Source organism: Mycotypha africana (genome assembly GCF_025528875.1).
Source record: "Mycotypha africana strain NRRL 2978 chromosome Unknown BDF20scaffold_5, whole genome shotgun sequence".
NCBI classification, from domain to species: domain Eukaryota; kingdom Fungi; phylum Mucoromycota; class Mucoromycetes; order Mucorales; family Mycotyphaceae; genus Mycotypha; species Mycotypha africana.
In genome coordinates this window covers 1,750,756-1,771,805 of record NW_026515729.1, presented here as the reverse complement: position 1 = coordinate 1,771,805, position 21,050 = coordinate 1,750,756, and the positions used below count along the sequence as shown (strand labels likewise).

The 21,050-nt window shown below is 36.9% G+C and overlaps 6 protein-coding genes across 6 annotated transcripts; 3 read left to right on the top strand and 3 right to left on the bottom strand.

The window, feature by feature from the left end:
- Window positions 1–132: 132 nt before the first annotated feature.
- Window positions 133–1,740, top strand: BDF20DRAFT_819384 (uncharacterized protein; the record flags this gene model as incomplete). The annotated part of the gene is made up of 6 exons (XM_053077454.1): window positions 133–234; window positions 308–414; window positions 529–604; window positions 662–863; window positions 932–1,482; window positions 1,564–1,740. 6 exons carry the CDS (start codon window positions 133–135, stop codon window positions 1,738–1,740), a joined length of 1,215 nt encoding a protein of 404 aa, XP_052936635.1.
- On the bottom strand, window positions 1,714–4,967 carry BDF20DRAFT_526086 (gamma-tubulin complex component protein). The gene is made up of 5 exons (XM_053075665.1): window positions 4,770–4,967; window positions 4,578–4,677; window positions 3,330–4,486; window positions 3,176–3,268; window positions 1,714–3,098 (listed from the first exon to the last, which is right to left on the bottom strand). The coding sequence occupies exons 2-5, from the start codon at window positions 4,602–4,604 to the stop codon at window positions 1,865–1,867; spliced, it is 2,511 nt and encodes an 836-aa protein (XP_052936634.1). The 5' UTR covers window positions 4,605–4,677; window positions 4,770–4,967; the 3' UTR covers window positions 1,714–1,864.
- Window positions 4,968–6,611: 1,644 nt separating this feature from the next.
- BDF20DRAFT_940706 (uncharacterized protein) lies at window positions 6,612–7,574 on the top strand (the record flags this gene model as incomplete). The annotated part of the gene is made up of 4 exons (XM_053084787.1): window positions 6,612–6,681; window positions 6,741–6,830; window positions 6,899–7,015; window positions 7,195–7,574. 4 exons carry the CDS (start codon window positions 6,612–6,614, stop codon window positions 7,572–7,574), a joined length of 657 nt encoding a protein of 218 aa, XP_052936633.1.
- A 929-nt stretch (window positions 7,575–8,503) lies between these two features.
- BDF20DRAFT_871054 (ras protein) lies at window positions 8,504–10,137 on the bottom strand. The gene is made up of 8 exons (XM_053081081.1): window positions 10,116–10,137; window positions 9,999–10,023; window positions 9,850–9,908; window positions 9,587–9,647; window positions 9,471–9,498; window positions 9,337–9,402; window positions 9,139–9,261; window positions 8,504–9,071 (listed from the first exon to the last, which is right to left on the bottom strand). The coding sequence occupies exons 3-8, from the start codon at window positions 9,899–9,901 to the stop codon at window positions 8,832–8,834; spliced, it is 570 nt and encodes a 189-aa protein (XP_052936632.1). The 5' UTR covers window positions 9,902–9,908; window positions 9,999–10,023; window positions 10,116–10,137; the 3' UTR covers window positions 8,504–8,831.
- A 1,253-nt stretch (window positions 10,138–11,390) lies between these two features.
- Window positions 11,391–12,727, top strand: BDF20DRAFT_913218 (Ribokinase-like protein; the record flags this gene model as incomplete). Its single annotated transcript, XM_053084043.1, has 2 exons — window positions 11,391–11,767; window positions 12,067–12,727. The coding sequence occupies 2 exons, from the start codon at window positions 11,391–11,393 to the stop codon at window positions 12,725–12,727; spliced, it is 1,038 nt and encodes a 345-aa protein (XP_052936631.1).
- Window positions 12,728–13,270: 543 nt separating this feature from the next.
- Window positions 13,271–18,931, bottom strand: BDF20DRAFT_835670 (uncharacterized protein; the record flags this gene model as incomplete). The annotated part of the gene is made up of 9 exons (XM_053078867.1): window positions 13,271–16,974; window positions 17,276–17,337; window positions 17,424–17,454; window positions 17,540–17,625; window positions 17,701–17,779; window positions 17,861–18,203; window positions 18,283–18,462; window positions 18,552–18,635; window positions 18,722–18,931. The coding sequence occupies 9 exons, from the start codon at window positions 18,929–18,931 to the stop codon at window positions 13,271–13,273; spliced, it is 4,779 nt and encodes a 1,592-aa protein (XP_052936630.1).
- Between the last annotated feature and the right edge of the window lie 2,119 nt (window positions 18,932–21,050).

Here is a 21,050-nt window from a genome sequence, read left to right as displayed (position 1 = left end):
TGAGTCACTAATTTCCTGTTTGTAAAAATACTGGAAAAAAAAAAGAATGGTGGCCATTTTCTTTTTTTTTTCGTTTATCGTTAAAACAGTCAATAATTTCTATAAATAAATGCATAGTTCATTATCACCATCATGTCAGATTTGAAGCGAATATCACAGCAAAGATACTGGTGCGGGATATTGGCGTTAGCAGGTGTAGTGTTTATTTGGGTCTCATCATCATTTGCCATGAATGTAAGAAGGCTGCTATTCTGTTAAACAAACAAACAAAAGATTTTGTGTAAGCTTATTCATTTCTTTGACATAGAGCTTATTTGGCGAACTCAGTTATAATAAGCCGTTCCTTGTTACCTATCTAAATACAGCGACATTTTCATTATATCTTTTACCATTATTATTCAAAAGATTGAAATCGTCCTCTAACCATTATAAATCAGACAACGAAAGAACAAAGTAAATTTTATTCCATTTTTTGGCTATTACGATCAAACAAAAGCATATTAACAGTTATTCTATCTTATACGATAGATTGCTATCAGCTACTCAATTGTCAAAACATCAACAATCTGAGGTAAGAATTCGTTTTAACAAATCAAGATCTAATGTATACACTATAGTTACACTAAAGTCGATCTAACTGATCATCTATTTATTGCAGCAGTATGCAGCCATCCAACACCACAACTCCTCAACATCGTTTGACGCAATAACCACAGTATCAAAGGATACCAAACTATCCACTTACGATACTATTAAATTAAGCTTACAGTTTTGTATCTTGTGGTTCTTGGCCAATTATACAACAAACGCTAGCTTAGCTTATACATCAGTGGGAAGCAGCACTATCTTAGCCTCCATGTCAGGTAGTAATCATACTCTTAACACCTTTTATACATTCGAAATGAAGCGTTGACATTGCCGTATCCGGTAGGTCTCTTTACGCTTGGTATAGGTGCTATATTTAAAGTTGAAACAATGTGCATGACGAAATTAATGGCTGTCTTAATCAGTTTTATTGGCGTTATATTTGTTTCTTATTCTGATCACTTCACCCACAATAACAATAGTGGCGCTAATTCAGACTTTACCAGTACCACGCCTCAACCTTTATTGCCTATTGATGATCCAAGCCAGCATCAAATTATAACTGCTCCTCTTATTGGAGATAGCTTGGCCTTATTGGGCGCTATATTCTACGGTTGTTATACCACTCTTCTAAAATTGAAAATTGGCAATGAAGACCGTATTGATATGCCACTCTTTTTTGGATTCGTGGGTGCATTCAACGTCGTTCTTTTATGGCCATTGATACCCTTATTTGATTATGTTGGTCTGGAATCATTTCAAATACCTATGAATGCAACTTTATGGATCGTTATTTTTTTGAATGCATTTATTGGTACTTTTTTGTCCGATTATCTGTGGCTGTTGTCTATGCTTATGACATCGCCACTTGTCGTTACTTTGGGCATATCATTAACTGTAAGTCCATCCGTCCGCTCTGCAACCAAAATTATTAAAATATCATTAGTAGTTTTTAATTTGACTCTCTTTCACAATTAGATCCCGTTAGCATTGTTAGGTGACGTTGTCTTCAAAGGAATTATACCCAATCTTCATTATATCCTTGGCGCTATGTTGGTAGTGGTAGGATTTTTGGCTATCAATACAACAGCAATGAAAGAAGCAAGAGAAGAGACTCAGGATGAAATTCTAGCAGCGGAAAATGAAGTGCTGTAGCCAGTACTCAAACCTTGCATTATGTACATAATCATAACAAATTCCAGATATAGATTATTATTTATTCCATCATTTGCATTTTGTAAATAATAACGGAGGTTTCTTTATATATCTTGATATTATGTTATTGTTGAAGAGCAGTTTGTGTCTTTGTTGTAGTTAAAGTTGTTGTTGTATTCGAATAATACTGATTATAATCCAATCTTACTACTAAACATAGGAATTGTGATGTTTCTTGCGCCGAAAAGAAGTTAAGACTTGTCAACAATAATTTCATATGATAATTGAACGCATCCTCTAAACGACAAAAGGTTCTGTAACATTCTTCGAATCGTTCTTGCGAATTACCATTAACGCCATGTCGAGGTAAACCAAACTCATCTAACTCGCGTTCCCGTTCAAAATCACCCAGTAACTGTGTATATGTACTGGCCTCCTTTATAAACGAAAAGCAACCACCAATAATCTTATTGAAGATCCTCAGGAGCTTCGGATTGGTCAACATGCATTGATTCAAACAAATATCTAAGAATTCAGAGTGATCTTGTAGTACTTGATCTACGGTAGACACGTTGAATAATTTGCCTTGTAATTTAAGCCAATTGGGTTCGACTACTTCGTTAGCCACATAAAATGCAATTTGCTGTACAAACGTCAACATCCGGTTCCTTAACTGAAATACTCTGAATTTCCAGATTTGAACTTGAGGATCTTGTGTATCCATTTTCCATAATCTATCCTTTTGATCCGACCATAGGTTACACAGTTTGTCCTCAATGTTTTTCATTTGAAGCATACGGCGGAAAATAAGTTGATACTTAGTGATTGATTTACGGGATATCACCAAAGACAGTGGAAAATTGATTTTATAGTCAAGTGTGAGCGCTTCATAACCTGTCAATGGAGTGTCAGTTGCTTGTGATGCGAACAGTGTTGTATTTGCATTGGGAGCCGAAAGATGTGCAGACTGGAAAAGGTGAATACTGCTATTGTTGATGGAAGATGCGGAAGACGTTGGGATAGGGGTATTATTATTATTGTCATTATTGTCATAAGTACGAGCATAATTCACTGATTGTGCGGTTTCTGCTGGTGCTGAAGCGTTATTTTTGCCTGATATACTTATGACTTCTAATAATTGTTCATGGAGGCGTAGAGGGCTCATTTCGACTACAATATCATCTTTAAAGGGGTCATAGGCTGCTACAGAAGATGGATTCCGTAATACTAAATCCATCAAGGACTGAAGGCGGCTCTGGGGTATCTCTGATGCAGGTTGTTTTAATTCTTCTTTGGCTAAATCTAAGAAAGATGTAAGGAAGTCTGCTTGATCCAATAGAAAATAGTGCTTGATAGATCTTTTGTTTCAAGTGAAGAAATTATTAATACAGATTAGAACGATAATTGCTTAATTTGGTCAAAAAAAGTACATTACTTGAGACGCGGTAATAACTGGTTATCATGAATTAACAGATTTAATAGAGTATAATTAGCGTATTTGTAGGCAATTTCCAAATTCCTTTCGAGCCTAATGAAAGATAAGCTTAAGCTTAAAATATCCACAATTAGAATTCTTCATATGTACTTACTGGACACCGTTGATGGCCGTCCATACTTCACTACGATTGGGTATATAGCTATCGTTGCTTTTTAATATTTGACCTACTCCTGTTACTGGGCTATTACTCATCAAGGCACTCTTCCCTCTTTGCTGCTGTTGTTGCTGTTGTCGCTGCTGCTGTTGTAATCGCCGCTGATCTTCTAACACCAAAGCGTTTTGCATTTCTTCTGGACTCGCTAATAAACTCACACCACATCCTCTTACTACATTCAAAAACTTCCCTGCTAATAATATTTGATTTTTCAGAGGTGATAAAAAATTTGGAATTGAAGTTTCTCGTAAGGTATACCGTGTTTCCCAATATGCATCATTGAAATCCTCCTTAATATCTTCTTTTGTCACATTTATTTTTTCTATCACCATAAACTCGTCGTAAGAATCCCTTATTTCTCCACGATATATCCAATGTTGTAAAATGTCAAAGTAAGGAATAACTGCTTTGGAGAGGAGGAAGGTGTATATCTTTTTACATTTAGGATCACCGCTCAAACGAATCAAACGATTCGATAGTACATTAAGAATCGCACCACCTTTTTGATTTTCAGCGATCCTTTCTTCTTGCTCTATGATTTCATCCATCATCGCTGCATCTACACCTTCGCTTTGTTGTTGTAGTTTCTTCTGTCGTTTCAGTTTCTCTATCGCTCTATGATAATCAAATCGATCATCTTCTTTTATTGGCTTTATAGATCGAAGTGCCATAGCCAATTGATGCAAAACCCTCATTTTCTGTATAGTATCTTGTGCGTAAAACCACAACTTCTGTAAAGTAAATGTGGGGTCGTTATGAAATGAATGCTCTAATTGAGCTACAAAACTCAAGTAGGTTTTGATGAATTCTTTCATGCCAGAACACAAAGCGTGGTTGACAGTGCCGTATTTGAAATGAGAATACTCTTCAATGAAAGCTTCGGTGGACATATAATATGTTGCTAAACAGATAATTTTGTTGACAAAGCTTTTTATACTGGGATCTAGCGTTGGATCTATTGTATAGGTTGTAGCATCCCAATCCTCGTAAACGTTGTCGTTAATATCGTCTTCCACGGCTAGGCTGGCATTCCTCTCTTCGCTTTCAACTGACATGGTTGGTCTATGGCAAGTTATATAATTACCATCGACACCCTAAATTAAACATGGTAACGATTAGCTGCTTGCCAGCTTTTATTTTTTTTTTTCTGGGTTGATCCATATCAGAATTAACATTTATATTTACAACAAACATATTCAATAGATCTTCCATTATTGCATATTCCTGTATCTGAACAGAAAAATTGCCTACAGGCTGAACAGATCCTCGTTCATGACTTGTATGACTAGAATTCACTGATTAATTGTTAAAGGAATATGTATAAGAGTTATATAAGTATAACGGCCTTATGCAAACAGAAGTCGAAAACGAACTCACTTGTGAACGTATTCGGCCAGGGTGAGGATGTCGTTCTCATTTCAGTTCTTGCATTGTAATTGCTAATATTGGAACTACTATTGCTATTTCTCCGGACTTTTGTGTTAACAGATAATACGGGTGGTGATTGTTGCTGTGATTGTTGCTGTGGTTGTTGCTGTGGTTGTTGTTGTGGAGTTGTGGTCGATCCTGAACGATTATCGTGCCTTAAATGTTCTAGCCGACTACTAATCTATAGAAGAATTGGAGCCACAAGAGTCAATCTTCTCTTTTCACCGTTCAGTAATAGATTGATTCCGCTTACTCTGGTCAATCGATCGTCTGAGAGTAAAGGTGTTACTACTTTTCTTTGAGATGCGAAAGCAGGTGAACTAGCAGTTTGGGTTTTGTTCTCATGACGAAGTCGATTACTGTTGTCCGAAAGAGCACCCATAGCAGTTGATGAAGAAGTCGATAATTGGCTAAGTCTATTAGCTGATCGATCTATTCGTAGAGAGGAACCTGACGTTGTTCTGTTGTAGCTCATTTTTAAAAAAGCTGTTCTATTCAATTGCTGTTACCACAGTACCATTTGAATGCGCGCGAATTTCCATAAGTGGCATACATTTGAGGCGCAACAAGGAAATAAACTCAGAGTAGTTTTTTAATACGTTTAAAGAGAGGTTTTTTTATTGACAAAATAATTTTCTTAACAACCCAGTGGGCACAATGTTTTATAAAATTGCCCAAGGCAGATCCGACTGTTTATAAAAGTATCTAAAAATCCCTTTAGGATCAAGGGTAAGAACGAGTTTGTCACAAGGTTGAGTGATTAGAAGGAGACATCCATTGGAGCAGTAAAGATCCTAGAGCAACATCCAAGGGTGGGGGTTCTTTGACGTGGAAGAGATAGTCTAGCTCATATAGTATGTAGCAGAGGATCGGCCATTGGTGTTCCCATTGACGTTTTAGTTCTTTAATACGCTTAAACATAGATTTTATTACATAATATTAATTTTTTTTAAAGCCCAATGGACACGAGATATTAAGCTTATCTAAATTGCCAGGGGCAGCTCCAAAGACTGAAAAGAATCTAAAAGCCCCTTAGGGCTCAAGGGTAAAAAGGATTATGTACTAAAGGGTTGTGGGAGGGGAAGAGGGTAACCAGTCGAGCAATAGGTGCCCTAACCGAGGAGTTGTAGGCGGCTCTTGAGAGTGGTGTAAGTAGTCGAGTTCAAACAAAATGTGACAAAGTGCTGGCCATAGAAAATGCCAGTTTTGTATTTGGGATGGGTTGTTGATCGGGTGTGTGGGAAGACGGTTGAGGACATAGGATATGGGATCACAGACTGATGTTAGTTCTTTAATACACTATCTTTACTCTAAATTCAGTCAATGTTGGTTTTTTTAGTGGACGAATAAAAGTTATTTCTTAGATACTTAACTTAAATTATTTGGATTAATTAACAAAAAAGCTAGACAAAAATCCTCAATATTGAGACGAATTGGAATTTATGTCTGTGACCTGTATGATCAGATAAAGACTTCATGTAATCGAATACTGTCGTGAGCAGTACCTCTGCAATAGCTTGATTTAGTATGTGTAAATTATGACATATCAGTAAGAATTATTATAGCCATTATGTTTAGCTATTTTGAAAAATGTGCTTCGAACTTACGTTATTCGAGTAATAACCACTGCTTTCAACTGTTTTGGTATATTAACCGAAGAACAATTGAAAGGAGATAAACATCCATATCAGCAAAAAACCTGAACCGTCACAAATTGATGTTGTGATATATCTATAACAACTTTGATCTGTTTTTGTTGTCTATTCTCTCTTTCTCTCATTTTACAAAGCCATGTTTAAATCGATTATTCTTGATAAAAAGCGTCAGGTTTTTGAAAACCGTAAAGCAGATGCTTTTGTAGGTAAAAAAAATCAAATTATTATCGAACAACGAGTTTAAATTTACAGTATGTATCTCTAGATGCTATATGTGCTGACTGTAAAAAACAAGGTCATTTCACCAAAGACTACTTCAAATGTGATTTTTACAAAGCATCCTCTGCTGATGATGGTAAGTTAGATTATTAAAAACCAAGATATTAAAAAAAACAAAACAGTTATAAACATTTGAGTTTGTAGTTGGCTCAAGCAGAGGCAAGAAAAGAAGTCAGAGCTTTGATGTAAAGAAACAGAAAAAGAGAGTCAGGATAGAAGAAAACCTGAACGAGCATCAGAATCACACAGTTTGCAGTAAATGTAAACAGCCAGGCCATTCATCCACAAACTCCCCTCTGTGCCCTGACCACATTTCAAGGGAGACTGAAATTTTCAAACAGAATTTAGGTGACACTTATCAAGCCTTTACCAGAAGAATTCCGGTTGATAATTGTGTTTTTGATGATTACAGAGATAGCCCGAGGAAAAAATAAATGAAGCCTCATCAACTGCCCGTTATCTGGTATTTGAAGCAAGAATATTCATAAATTATTACGTTTTGGAAAGCTCGGCATATGTTGCCCCAAAGTGTCTGTCCACACAGAGCTTTTGGTATACAGTGATTAAAATAACCAATGGGCAAACTGTCAAAAACACATCAGCACTTCCAAATGGGTTTATAGAAGCCTACAACAACTTTAAAACCAATTACTCGTCATTTACACGCTCCAAAACCCTCGTACCAGGAATCAGCCAGTGCATTCCTGAAGCCTGTATGGAGATCGCTACTTCCTGCCTCAACAATGTCATTGAAAATTTTGAACAAAGGCTTGTATATTTTTTGAAGTTCAAGTTGCAAATGATGTTTGTGGTACGTTGAGACTGGAACGATGCATTATGCTTTCTAAGTACTCACTTTAATCTGTACGACATAAATTACTATTCGTCTTCAAACTAAAATTTTTTGTCTAATTTTAATTTTTTATTTATTTACAAACTGTTAGGTAAATATATAAAAAATATTTTTTATTTGTCCAAAAAAAAACTAACATCGTCTGAATTTGAAGTAGAAATACTGTATGTTGTGAACATATGCGTTCGCGATACTTACACCTTGATCGTTCCGTTATTCCCTAGTTTGCCTCTGATCATCTTCCCTTTTTCCTTTGTCCCGTTAAAGGTTTTAATTCCCTCACACTTTTCTTGAACCTCCCCGGGCAATTTTGGTAAGTATTTATCTGTGTGCTCATTGGGTAAAATTTCATTGTAATAAAAATATCTCTTTAAACGTATGTTCTGAACAAATTATAATGATTAGTTTAGCCCCTTCCCCCTCCCCCCACCCCATTTAGATAGTATGCTTTTTCGCCCACCACGGCACCCTGACCGATACTATGCAACGTCCTATTCTCAAAAAATCGAGCTGCCCTGGGCAATTTCTGATATGTAGTTTATCTGTGTGCCCATTGGGTTTAAAATATATAATAAAAATCATGTTTAATCATATGTCGTGAACAACCAGACCCCTCATTAGGCTTCGCCCTATTAATGGTTGACCCAGCCCTCACACAACAACAACTGATTAAATCCTTTTTTACCCTTGTTTCCAAAGGGGTTTTTAGCAATATACAGTCTATACTATAGAAATTTTAGGATCTGCCCTGGGCAATTTTTGGTGCTCATTGGGTTTTAAATATTGTAATAAAAGATTTCTTTAAACATGTCGTGAACAAGCAGTCAAAGCACGTACACTTTCAATTATAATAAAGGGGGCCATTGGATGGATGTAGATCACTTGTCTGATTGTTGTTTTTTGGGTCATTATAAACATTCCTTCACTATAAGGAAAAAAGTGTAGACATGAATAAACTATGTATGCTTAGCACATATATATACGGAAATAGTTATATATTTGAGACGTCAGGGTAGAAGAAAGGAATATGTTGATATAAAAAACGAGTGATTAGGGTAGCAATACATAATTAAAGAAAGAGAATACTAATATCATTGATGATTGTTGATGTTGATCTGTTCAAAAAAATTAAAGAGCTGAAGTATGTCATCGAAATGAATTAGCCTGTTCACAAAGTGAAAAAAACGCCATGGTATCAGTAAAACTACAGAGGGTAACTTATAATCACACAGACTTACATGCACATCCATTTGCATTAGTAGCATTGTTTTCTGAGTTTTCTAAATCAACACGAGAAGAATTCAATCCAGCTCTATTTCTACCACCACTGCGAGAACTATCGGCTAATTGATCGAGGGGCATGCGCTTTGCTATCGCATGGAAAAGTTCATTCACATTCTCAGCAGTCTTGGCAGAGGTTTCGAAGAACAACAACCCAGCTTCGTCAGCATATTCTTGAGCAGTCTATTGTTGCAAAAAATAAAATTAAGTGTCGTGAACAAACAATTTCTCGCTTGAGTTAACAATTTACCTTGGTATCAATAGCTCTTCTAGCTTCAAGATCAGATTTATTACCTGCTAGGGCAATGACTATATTGGGATCTGCTTGACGTTGTAATTCATTGACCCAAGCTTTAGCTTTATCCAAAGAAGACTATTAATGAACCGTAAAGTCAATTAAGTACGAATGCAAATTGTTTCTTAGGCGACGTTGTAACGGCGAACTTACAGCTTGAGTAATATCATAAACAACGACAGCACAGTTTGCATTACGATAGTACATAGGTGCTAAACTCTGTTATATCATATTAAGCATTTATCTCTGATTTGTAAATCTTTTCCATGTGTTTATGTGTGAGTTACCTTATATCTTTCTTGTCCAGCAGTATCCCTAGAAAAAAGATAAATACCCAAGAAGTAATGGTATTAGTTAACTATTGAAATCATATCCCTTCTTCTCATGTTGAGTGTATAATCACCATATCTCAAATTTGACAGTAGTATTGTCATCTAACGAAATGGTTTGTGCAAGGAAAGCAGCTATTTTGTTAAGAATTGATATCGAGTTAGCTAATTACCAATGACTTTATTTCCATTATATTCCAAACTGGGTATTTCAACCCAACGCTCTTCAAACAAAATTGTGCTTCTCAAATGGCCGAAAACACTAAACAGTGATAGCGGAAGGGAAGAGCCAAATGGAAAACATAGCAAGACCGTTTGGAGATTAGAGGTTACTTACCACCGATGGTACTTTCTCTATATTCATCAAAGTGATCTTTGACGAAGCGCATTACTAAACTGTATTTATATAGACATATCAATTATTAGAAAACTACTTCGTATCAACTCATGCATTTCTATATTAGTTTCGAAAAATGCTGAGCTAACCTTGACTTTCCAACAGCTGACTCGCCTGTTTAACCCAAGAATCAAGAATTGGTGGTTAGTCATTGTAATATTCGCTTCTCTAATCTAATTGTACGAGCTATTTGTATTTCTGCATACCTAAGAGAACAAGTTTAAATTGGAAGGTCTTTCCTTGTTGTGCAGACATTATGTACTAAGTAGTGTGTTTAACAAGATTGCTGATGTATTCAACGGGAGTAAAAGAGAAAGAAAAAAAGCGAAAATTTCCATCAACATTCGCCTTCTGCGGAAATATGCTGTTGTAGAGAGACCTACTTTATTTGGCAATGATTTAAGCGAACCTATTCAAAAAAAAATAAAAAAAAAAGAAAAAAAAATTATGATTTGTATCAAGTGCAGTAAATTAAGGATGAGTATCGATTAATGAATTCTTCGTTGTATGCCACCAAACTGTAGATGCTAAATTGGTATACATGGATAAAAAACATAAGCGGAAAGTTACGAGAAACAGTTCGGCTGAGACATATGGAAAGTAGTTGGGAAGTATCAAGGATGCCCATCTACTCTTTACTTGTCTGATACGAATGTTCGATTTATTGAAAGGTACAGTTTCCTCTAATCTCTTCCTGTTAGTAATGAAGTTTTTCCTTCAATCACAACCTTTCTCGTTAACTAATGCTTTGGCTAATGCTGACCTTAGGAAGCTTGTTAGTGTTGCTTAGATGTATCCAAATATAATCACAGATATGCGAATTTCGTGAAGGTTTATCAAGTTTGGCCTATTCGCGTAACTAATCTAGTTGATGAAACACATAAACACCACACGTATACCGTTTAGTGAAAATCTTAGACGAAGGTAAGGATTTGCCTCAAGATACCCTCAACCTCAACTCAATACATTTCCTGCTTAATTTTAATATATGCTAGGTCTGGTAGTCAATTAGCAGGGGAGGCCATTGAAGCACTCATGGACATACTTAACTGACTAAGCAGGCTACAGTCAGTGTCAATATGATTTTCCTTTTTTTTTGACAGATAGAAGTACAATATACGATGTACAGTTGAATGAATAGGAGCCCAAGAAAGTCAATTTGAAAATATTCGGCGGCCTCATAGCGACTAGCTTCCACCTAACATAGAACCGTTGGAGACTAGGTAAGAAAAGTAAATTCAGCTTTTACTCTTACTGTTCGTCTCGTTTGACTGAATTTGCAGAACTATTTTACACTAAATGGTTAATAGAGATCTTTCACAGATCTGTATCTCCTTTTACAGCAGCCAATCAACTTACGATAAAAAGCAATCAAAAAATTTTTGAACCACATCTGTCTTCGTGAATACGCGAGTAATTTTCCCTTTTCTTACTTCCCTGCCTTCCCTTTACGTTTTATTCAAAGTAGAAATAATAATAACATGCCTTACACTTTTCTTGCTATGGAAAATCCTTTATTGGATATTCAATGTAAACCCAGCAAAGATCTCTTAGAAAAGTACAAGCTCAAGGCTAACGATGCCATTTTGGCTGATGCTTCACACGAGTCTTTGTATAAAGAAATTGTTGACAACTATGAAGTTGCTTATGTTGCTGGCGGTGCCGCTCAAAACACTGCTCGTGGTGCTCAATACCTTTTGCCGCCAAACTCTACCGCTTATATGGGTTGTGCCTCCGATGACGATTTTGGTAAGAAGATGGCCGATGCTGCTAAGGCTGATGGCTTGTATACCAACTATCAAATAACTCAAGAAGCTCCTACTGGTATCTGTGCTGTTTTAATTACTGGTAATAATCGGTAAGTTGTTGTGCCAATTGACACGTCTCGATTTTTGGAAGAAAAGAAATTTTGGAGGCAACAGTTTAATGTTAAAGACGAACTTGACAAGAAAGAATACAAACTGCTGGCAGTTTGTATGATGGATTGAGTGGATCGTCGGAAATCACATTTGCATACATGGCCACAGTGTATATTACTGAAATACAGTATTTGCTTATCGAGCAAAGTGCTCAGTTTATAATCGTTGCTTCCTACTTTTATCAAGTATAAAGAACAATCGAGCTGATTATGCCTTTTTTTTTCGTCTCAATAATTAGTTCCCTTGTCACCAGGTTAGATGCTGCCGAAAAGTTCCAAACTTCATTCCTTCAGCAGCCTGAAAATTGGAAACTCGTTGAAGAAGCTAAGTACTACTATTTTGGCGGTTTCTTCATCACTTTTGACGGTGGCTATCAATCCGCTCTTTTAGTTTCACAGCATGCTGCTGAAAACAACAAGACTTTCGCTTTCAATTTGAGTGCTCCCTTTTTATCTCAATTCTTTAAGGAACGTCTTGATGCTGTCATTAAAAATACTGATATTCTTTTCGGTAATGAAGATGAAGCACGCACTTATTCCAAGCAAGCTGGTTGGGATACTGAAGATGTTCAAGAAATTGCCAAGAAGTTGTCCAAATTAGAAAAGGGTAATGCTAAACCTCGTATCGTTGTCATCACTCAAGGTGCCGATGCTACCGTTACTGCTGTTGGTGACGAAGTTAAGGTTTTCCCTGTCATCAAGGTTGACTCGAGTGAAATTGTTGACACCAATGGTGCTGGTGATGGCTTCTGCGGTGGTTTTATGGGTCTGTATGCACAAGGTGTTGATGACATCGGACGTTGTGTTAAGGCTGCTCACTATCTCGCCAATCTCGTCATCAAACGTGTTGGTCCTACTTATCCTCCCATGTCCGAGAGAACCAATATCCCCTCTTTCTAAGTATCTATGCAGCTGTAACTATTACTGCTGCAGTTGGAGTATTCATTGGTTTCAACAACTTTTCTCCTCTCTTTATTACGATACTCCTCATATAATACGATCATTTTTTACATTTACATACTTATACTTTTGGTTTGTAAACCTTCAAGATATTTATCCATACCAGGTTTACTGTACATTACCACTTTCTGTAGAATAGTTTCAACACATTTGTACAAAATATTAAAGTTAACTTATATACTCACAATATATCAACTAGTTGATCGAAATCGTGTAATCTTCAAGGTTATTCTTCTAACGAATGATCAGACAATTTTGAAATTAGTTTGAATTAGAAACAAGTACAGAATGCCATTCCTATTGAGACGTTATCGTATGAAAAAGCGAAAAAAAAGCCTAATACATTAATATTCTACAGTTCTTTGGTATAAATCAATGTAACATGTTTAATCTATTTACAGTTGAGACATGGATGAATAAGTTAATGATTAATGTAATTGTATAAATATGAAGTTAAGGTTTATATACTAATGCAATGATATCTTAAATTTCTTGCCCTGACAATTGACTATAATTTCTTTTTGTTGAACCCTTAGGAAATACTTGCTTGATTTTGTGAAAAACGGACTTCATAAGAGAAGAGTCCTTCTTAGCAGAAGAAACATAGGAGTCGTTCAATAGACTTTGATATTCAGAGTTATTGTTATTGCTAGAAGAGCCAGGCTGCTGGTAATCTAATTCGATATCCAGTCCTTCTTCAAGGTTACCCGTTTCTATTTCATTCACCAACAGGGATAGTCTGACAGCTGCATCTTTAGAATTGCGGCTGTCGTCAACATTGTGAGAAAACTCCTTCTGGCCGATCATGTCCGGTTTCTTCCAACTCCATTTTAATATTAAGCTGCTCATTACCACACTAGTTGAGCTACAAGCCATAGCAATACCAGCCATCATAGGATGAAGTCGATAACCCCAAGGTAGAAAAACACCCATTGCCAATGGAATGCCTATTGCGTTATAGATACATGCCCATAAAAGATTCATACGAATACGATGGAAAATGGCCTTGGATAGGTCAAGAGTGGTCACAACATCAGTTAGATCATTGCGCATCAAAACCACGTCAGCTGCTTCCATAGCGATATCGGTACCACTACAAAGTGCTATACCTAAATTAGACTGAACTAACGCCGGAGAATCGTTTATACCATCACCAACCATAGCCACCACTGTCTTCTTTGATTTTGAATTATTGCTGCTGCTGTTGTTATGATAAAGAGGCAGATAATCGCTCCTTATTCCACAACCAAACCATGACCTGAACGACTTTCGTGAATTGGTGAAGTGCATCTCTTGCATTGTTTTGACAATTTGAGTTTTACCGTTCGGACTAACACCAGCATGCACTTCATTGATACCCAACTGAGAGGCGATACAGTTGGCTGTTAGTTCATTATCACCAGTAACCATAGCTGTTTGAATGCCCATCGAATGTAACGTCGCAATAACTTCTTTGGCTTCCGGCTTAACAATATCAGACAACGAAATATAACCAAAAGAAACTCCATCAATGCCAATAAGAATGCAGGTACGACCCTGGAATCCCTGTTCCTGATAATCACTTTCTTGTTCATCATGCAAACCAATACCGTTATAATCTTCCAACCAAAGCTTATTACCAATAACAACACTATGTGAGGTATTCAGAAGAGGCTCCAAACAACTTTTTACCTTTGCTGGTAACTGTGTAAGCATACAATCTGTCACTGTAACGTCACATGAAATGCCAAATCCGGTTTCGCTTCTGAAGTTGTCGATGGTAGCTAATGAGTCCAGCACATCCAATCCAGTCAGTTCCTTGCCAGCAGCAACAACGGCACGCCCCAAAAGATGCTCACTATGAGATTCAGCAAGTGCTGCCAAAATAAGCATTTGTAGACGGTGATGATCATGTCCTTCTTCATCTTTCCAACTCTTAGCGTCCACTAAAGTCAGTTTACCCGTGGTGAGAGTGCCTGTCTTGTCGAAGACAACCTTATTGACAGCTTGGCCGTTTTCAAGCACAGAACCACCTTTAAAGAGCACACCATTCTCAGCACCTACACCAGTGCCAACCATAACTGCTGTAGGTGTAGCCAAACCTAAAGCACAAGGACAAGCGACAATGATGACACTGATACAGAGTTTCAGACAGACGAAAAACCAACCTCCATCACTGTTGTTATTGATTTCATTCTTTAACACGGTAGGCATATTATCAACACCTAATATGTTCACCATTAGTGACCAGAAAACCAAAGTACTTAAGCCAAGCATGATGACTGTAGGGACGAAATAACCAGCAATCTTGTCAGCAAATCCTTGGATAGGTGCTTTGTTCACTTGAGCATCTTCAACAAGCTTGACGATTTGACTAAGACAAGTATCAGCACCAACGCGTGTCGCTCTCATGATAACAGCGCCTAAACCATTTACTGTGCCACCAATCACACTCGAACCGACATTTTTCGGAACAGCATCCACTTCACCAGTAACCATGCTTTCATCGACAGTCGTGGAACCAACAATAACTTCACCGTCAGTAGGCACTTTTTCACCAGGTAGCAGCTTGAGTAAATCTCCTTCGGATATAAGCTCTGAAGGAATCTTTTTCTCAGACAAGACTACATTCTTTTCATCAATTGTCACCAGTAAAGCTGTTGATGGTGTTAAGGACATAAGTTTTGATAAAGCTGAAGACGACTTGCCCTTGGCCTTATTTTCCAAATATCTGCCCAACACAATAAAGGTGATGAGCATTGTTGATGTATCAAAGAACACAGTGGGTGGTGACAGAGTTTTGGCGATTACCCCACGTATCATAGAGACAACGGAAAAAGTAAAAGCAGCCAATGTTGATATAGACACTAGTACATCCATAGTAGGTGCTCCGTGGCAAAGCGAGACATATGCAGATCGTAGAAAGCGTTTACCCACACCAAATTGTACAGGAAACGTGAGTAAGAGTTGTGTAGCATCCATTAAATACATGCCAGGTAAAAAGAAAGGTATCTCCATGACCAGTTGACTCCAACTAAACATAGGCAGCACCATAGCAATGATGAAGACTGGGATAGCAAAGAATAAACACTCAACGAAAGCGTATTTCCACTCTTGAATCTCTCGTAACTTTGTCAAACTTTCGAGCTGGGAATCTTTGACTGTATTTGTCAACAAGGCGCTGAAGCCTAATGCTTCTATTTCTTCAACGATGACTCGTGGACTGGTAATATCGCAGTTGTATTTAATCTTGGCAGTTTCTGACAATAGGTTTACTGACACTTCCAGAACCCCAGGTAAGTTGTTCAATCCATTTTCAATCGATGCTACACAACTACCGCAAGTCATGCCATATATCTTCAATTGTATTAAATCATCTTGTTTACGTTCTATCGCTATCGCCTCGAATCCAGCATCATTTATAGTCTTCACAATTGCTTCTGTATTAATCAAGTTCGGTTCAAAAGTGACAGTACCTCTTTCTGCTAGCAAAGCTATATTGACGGTTACAACGCCCTTCTTAGACCGCAGACTCCTTTCTATACTCATAACACATGATGCACACGTCATTCCGTGGATTTCCAACTGAACTGACGCCAAACTATTATGTTCATCATTGTCGCTGTCAAATATTTTTTCTTTAGAAAACAATTCATCTACTCCTGCTTCATTGAATGCTGTGTTACTATTTGTGCTACTGCTACTCCTCATGATGGGCTTGCTTTCAATAATTTCACCTGGCTTTGCTACGCTGATGTTTTTATTGTTGTTATTGGGCGCAACCACTTCAAATCCACAGCTTTCGATTGCTTCCACTACATCAGGCGTAGTGACAAGGTTTGGATTATAGCTGACGATCGCTTCTTCGTCTCCTAAATCTATTTCTACAGAAATGACGCCTTCAATGCAAGAGAGAGCACTGGTGATAGCTCTGACACAAGATTGACAAGTCATTCCTAATACACTCAAAGTGACAGTTGTGATGTTTACTTCAAATCCACAGTCCTCAATTGCATTTTTAAGATCAGTGATGGATATTATAAATGAGTCGTAGACAATAGCTGCTGCCTCGTTTTCAAGATCGACGTTGATGGTTTTAATACCATCGATGCTTGATAAAGCGGTAGTAATAGCCCGCACGCAAGATTGACAAGTCATACCCTTCACAGGTAAACAAACTGTCTTTTCATTACATATGCTCATTGTTTCTTAAACACCAAAGGTTTTTAGAATTACAATATAGATATGAAAAGAAAAAAAGGGACTAGAACAATAGAAGGGATGGAAAAGAGAAAAGACATTGCACGGGGGGGATGAGAGCACTGAAGAATAAAATAGGAGAATGGAGATCGTATCCAATGGAAAGTCCGCTTGCCATACACTGTTACCCAAAATCACATTTTGCTTTTTCGTCTCCTTTTGAATGAATATCCTGTTTATGCTATCATTTTTAGGTTACTAAGAGAGTATGAAAACTTATCACCAAGAATGCAGATACTTGACTTTAACTTTCCAAAGTACGACTGCGTTTTGCCTTTTCCTGTACAGCTCCAGGCACAGATGGTAATTTTCTGATATCATAAATTTCAAAGAAAAATTTTTTTGTGAATCTCTGAAACAATGGACTTATCAGATTTTTTCTTTTGTCTTGTGGTACCTTCGAGTTCCGATTATACTAGTGGTTCCAGCTGCCCCGTGATTTTAGATAAGATTAATAATCAATTTGATAGTTCTTTAAAAATAAAAAAAAATAAAAACCCTAATATTTCCTACCATCAGTTGTTGTAGTTGATTGTTGAGACTTGGAAGATGATTGCGAGACCAATTCATGGGTTAACATATCAATAACCTCGGCGTTGCTGAATTAAATGAACGATAGTATGTAATTGTGAAATAATCAGATCTTGCAAAAAGATAAATCGAAGAAATCTTACTCGTCAAAGACATATTCCTCTCCAGCATCTTCCGCTTCAGTAGACTGTATCATCTGGTAAAAGAACTCGTCGTCACCTTCTATTGAATTTCAAAATTGAACATCATATTTTAACCAAAAAGAGAAAGAAAAAACTGTTAGTAATGACTGCTAATTTTTACCATAAGAAAAACTCTCTTCAGGAAGTAAAACGATATTGCTGGCTGTTTCAGTAGGATTAGATTGTGCAGTTTCTGTTGAAGTGTTGGACTTTGATGTGCCTGCGATTGCCTGCGAATGTTTTGACGGTCCTGCCGACTGTTGTTGTTGCTTTTCATTCTGAATTCCTCTTTGATTTTCATGTCTTTTTTGTTCAAGAAAATGCTGCTGCTGTTGCTGTTGCTGTTGCTTATGCTGTTGCTTATGCTGTTGCTGTTGTTGTGCTGGCTCGATTTCACGTTTTAGCTCCCTCTGAACGGTATCAAATTGGTTATGCCTATATAAATTTTGTGGGGTATACTTGATCTAGCAGTTCGAAAGTGCACACAAACTCACTGATTAGTTTTATAATTGTCAAACAGACTTAAACAACAGATCACAGTACCTGAGGTTGTCCCATTTGGTTAATCATTTTGACATATGCTTTTTCATAAAGGCAGTTCCCTAGTGCATTGCCAAAATTCTTCAGAGCACGTTTTACACCATCCGTAATTGCTTGCTTCTTCGCCTTTTCAAGTGCCGAACCTTTTGTCTTAGCGTTTTCAGTTGATCCGTAGCCGATATCCTATTGTTTATTGTTTAATAGATATTTGAAATCGAACAATGAGACCCTTACCAAAACCAAAGATAAGTCTGTGTATATGCAAAACCTACTTCATGGAATGTACCGTCTCTCAAAGTAACTTTTACAATCGCCGTAACACCACAGTTAACTCTGCCTTCAGCAGATACATCTAACTGTTCAAGGCCAATAGCAAAAGTGAACCATTAACAGATGTGAATAGCTGATACATTTTTGGTAATTCAGTAATTTGTATACGTACATAGTCAATAGTTGTTTCTTTGATTTCAGATGTCCAGCCGTTGAAGCCAAAAATCTCATTGGCTATGCTGATGACCTTTGAACCCTCTATGTAAGTCAATTTCCCTGAAGGCCCAGATCTTGTAGCGATGAACTCAGGTCCAAGGTTTTTTCTTAATTGTTCGTCTATACGCCTTTCTTCTTCTTCAGTATATGGTCGATTTGAACTCATTATGTAGATAGATCTAACCGATGTCGTCAACTTGACTAAAAGCTACGAACAAAAATCAAGCTGTCAAGCTGGAAGATGATGAAATCATGCACCAGGACGACTATAAGATTTTTAGGGTCGTGTCTTGAACGCGCCACAAAGAATCAGCTTTGTTCAAATTTGGTACTCAGACGCAAAGTTAACCTGCATTCTTCCCTTGCATTGTATTGACGAATCGTAAAGCTCTGACAGGGTTTGTTTAATATCGGTAGCAATAGAGCAGGTTGAATCATTAAAATTTAGAGCAAATGAATACGAAGAAAGGAAAAGAAAATCATTTGTCCATTCTGGTCAAAATATTCAGCTAATTATTTAGCAAAACGTAAGTGTCGTGAAGCCGCCTGAACTTGTGAAGAGTCGATAGCACGTCTTCTTTCTGGCAACATCTATTATAGATTTCGGCCCTACCAAAGTCCACTACAAGCTGATTAATAAGAATATTATATTCTTGTAAGCATTTCGGTCACCATTCCATGATACACCAGAAAAGTTGGCGATTCAAGTGATCAACAACTTGACCAATTTTCCTTCCAACTAAGCTTTCATAAATCAATAGAAATACGATATATTAGAAATTGGGGTTACTGCTCATGTTCGAATTTTGTAAATGTCTGAACATAAAGTAAATGAAACGATTGATACCGCCACAATTTTCATACAGCAATTCCTCCACTCCTGTTAAATACCCTCTTACCTTCGCAATACTCTGTTCTTCGTTTCGTTATCAGCGGCGGTCAACTGTACTTACAATAGCCCTGTCTATTATGGTAAAGACTTCCATTCTGAGCATCTGTTTCTACTTTTATAACTTGAAAAGAGAAGAAAAGTAGTAGTTTTCACGTCAAAAAAAAAGGCAGTATGAAGGAACTGTTTGCGTAAAACGCAAACAATTGAACTACTTCTTACTCTTTAAATATTTAAAAAACTCGCTATTTCCTTCATGCTTCTTGATAACCTTTTTTTTTTTTATATACTTTATGATACTCTTATTGCCGTCAGAAGCTTGCTTCATAGTTTTTTTACTGATGGTTTTTGAGAATAGTCATACAATCCAGTTTAAGCTGATTCATTTCTGCAGAATTTCAACAATACATTGATTTCATCAAAAGTATGACTGCGTGAGCGTATCTTCCATGTTGAGCTGTTTTGTACGTTGTATCAGTTTCAATCTCTTTGATACGAACATATTCTTCTTTTCTTGGGGCTCATATTTGATGATCAGTCTTGCTCGTTACTACAATCAACACAAGTGGTTAATTCGTAAGAGGTATTATTATCACTTTTAGACAACGAACAGCAATCTAGTAGCAATATTATCTTCTTTTATTCGGTCATTTATGCTTCAAGTAGTGCCTTACTTTACAAAATAATACGGCTATCATGGCATTGATAGTGAACGTAGTAAAATTGGAGAATGTCAAAAAAATTGAAAGCCATTGGAAGCAAAGAGTGTTCTATAATGTCAAAATGATCAAAAGGAAAATAGAATATAAAATAAAACGAAAGAATAGATATGCATTATTGAAGTAGAGGTCTAACGAAGGTGTCTTTGATATTGCCGTTATTGTTCTAAAAATTCTTCCAAGTGTTTGAAACAGCATACTACACTCCATTGATAGTACAAAAATTGACGCCATATGTTATTATCATGTAATCGAGCCAGATGATAAGCAGAAATTGGAAGAAGCGCCAATACTCAAACACGGCTAACTGGAAAATGACATTTCTATGGTGCCGATCACATCATATATATTATTACCTAAGAACTGGAATCGAAAGATATAAAATCAAAAGAATCGTATGCTCTGTGATTCCTGAAAGTTAATCTTTTCTTTAAGGGAACCCTTTTCAAAATGAGCAAATCCACTAAACTTTACCTTATAACTATTTCAAGCTGTTTTCGTTAGCATTACAAGCTGTCGAACAGGATTCAACGAAAGTAATTATGTATGATGATAGAGGAAAAGAGTGAACTAGGAAAAACTGATAATTACCAAGGTCCTACCAACCTTAACTCACGCATTTTGTCTACAACAACGGTTTATCAGCAACATATTGATCGGATCAAGAATTATCACGG

Bases quoted from the DNA above. Each gene is read 5' to 3' on its own strand.
- BDF20DRAFT_526086 (XM_053075665.1), bottom strand. From the start codon at position 4,604: ATGGAAGATCTATTGAATATGTTTGTT. The intron at 4,487-4,577 runs GTAAATATAAAT...TGTTTAATTTAG, and splicing joins ATCTATTGAATATGTTTGTT to GGTGTCGATGGTAATTATAT. The intron at 3,269-3,329 runs GTAAGTACATAT...ATCTTTCATTAG, and splicing joins ACGGCCATCAACGGTGTCCA to GCTCGAAAGGAATTTGGAAA.
- BDF20DRAFT_871054 (XM_053081081.1), bottom strand. From the start codon at position 9,901: ATGCGCTTCGTCAAAGATCACTTTGATGAATATAGAGAAAGTACCATC. The intron at 9,648-9,849 runs GTAAGTAACCTC...TTAACAAAATAG, and splicing joins TAGAGAAAGTACCATCGGTG to CTGCTTTCCTTGCACAAACC. The intron at 9,072-9,138 runs GTAAATTGTTAA...TTGCAACAATAG, and splicing joins GAAGAGCTATTGATACCAAG to ACTGCTCAAGAATATGCTGA.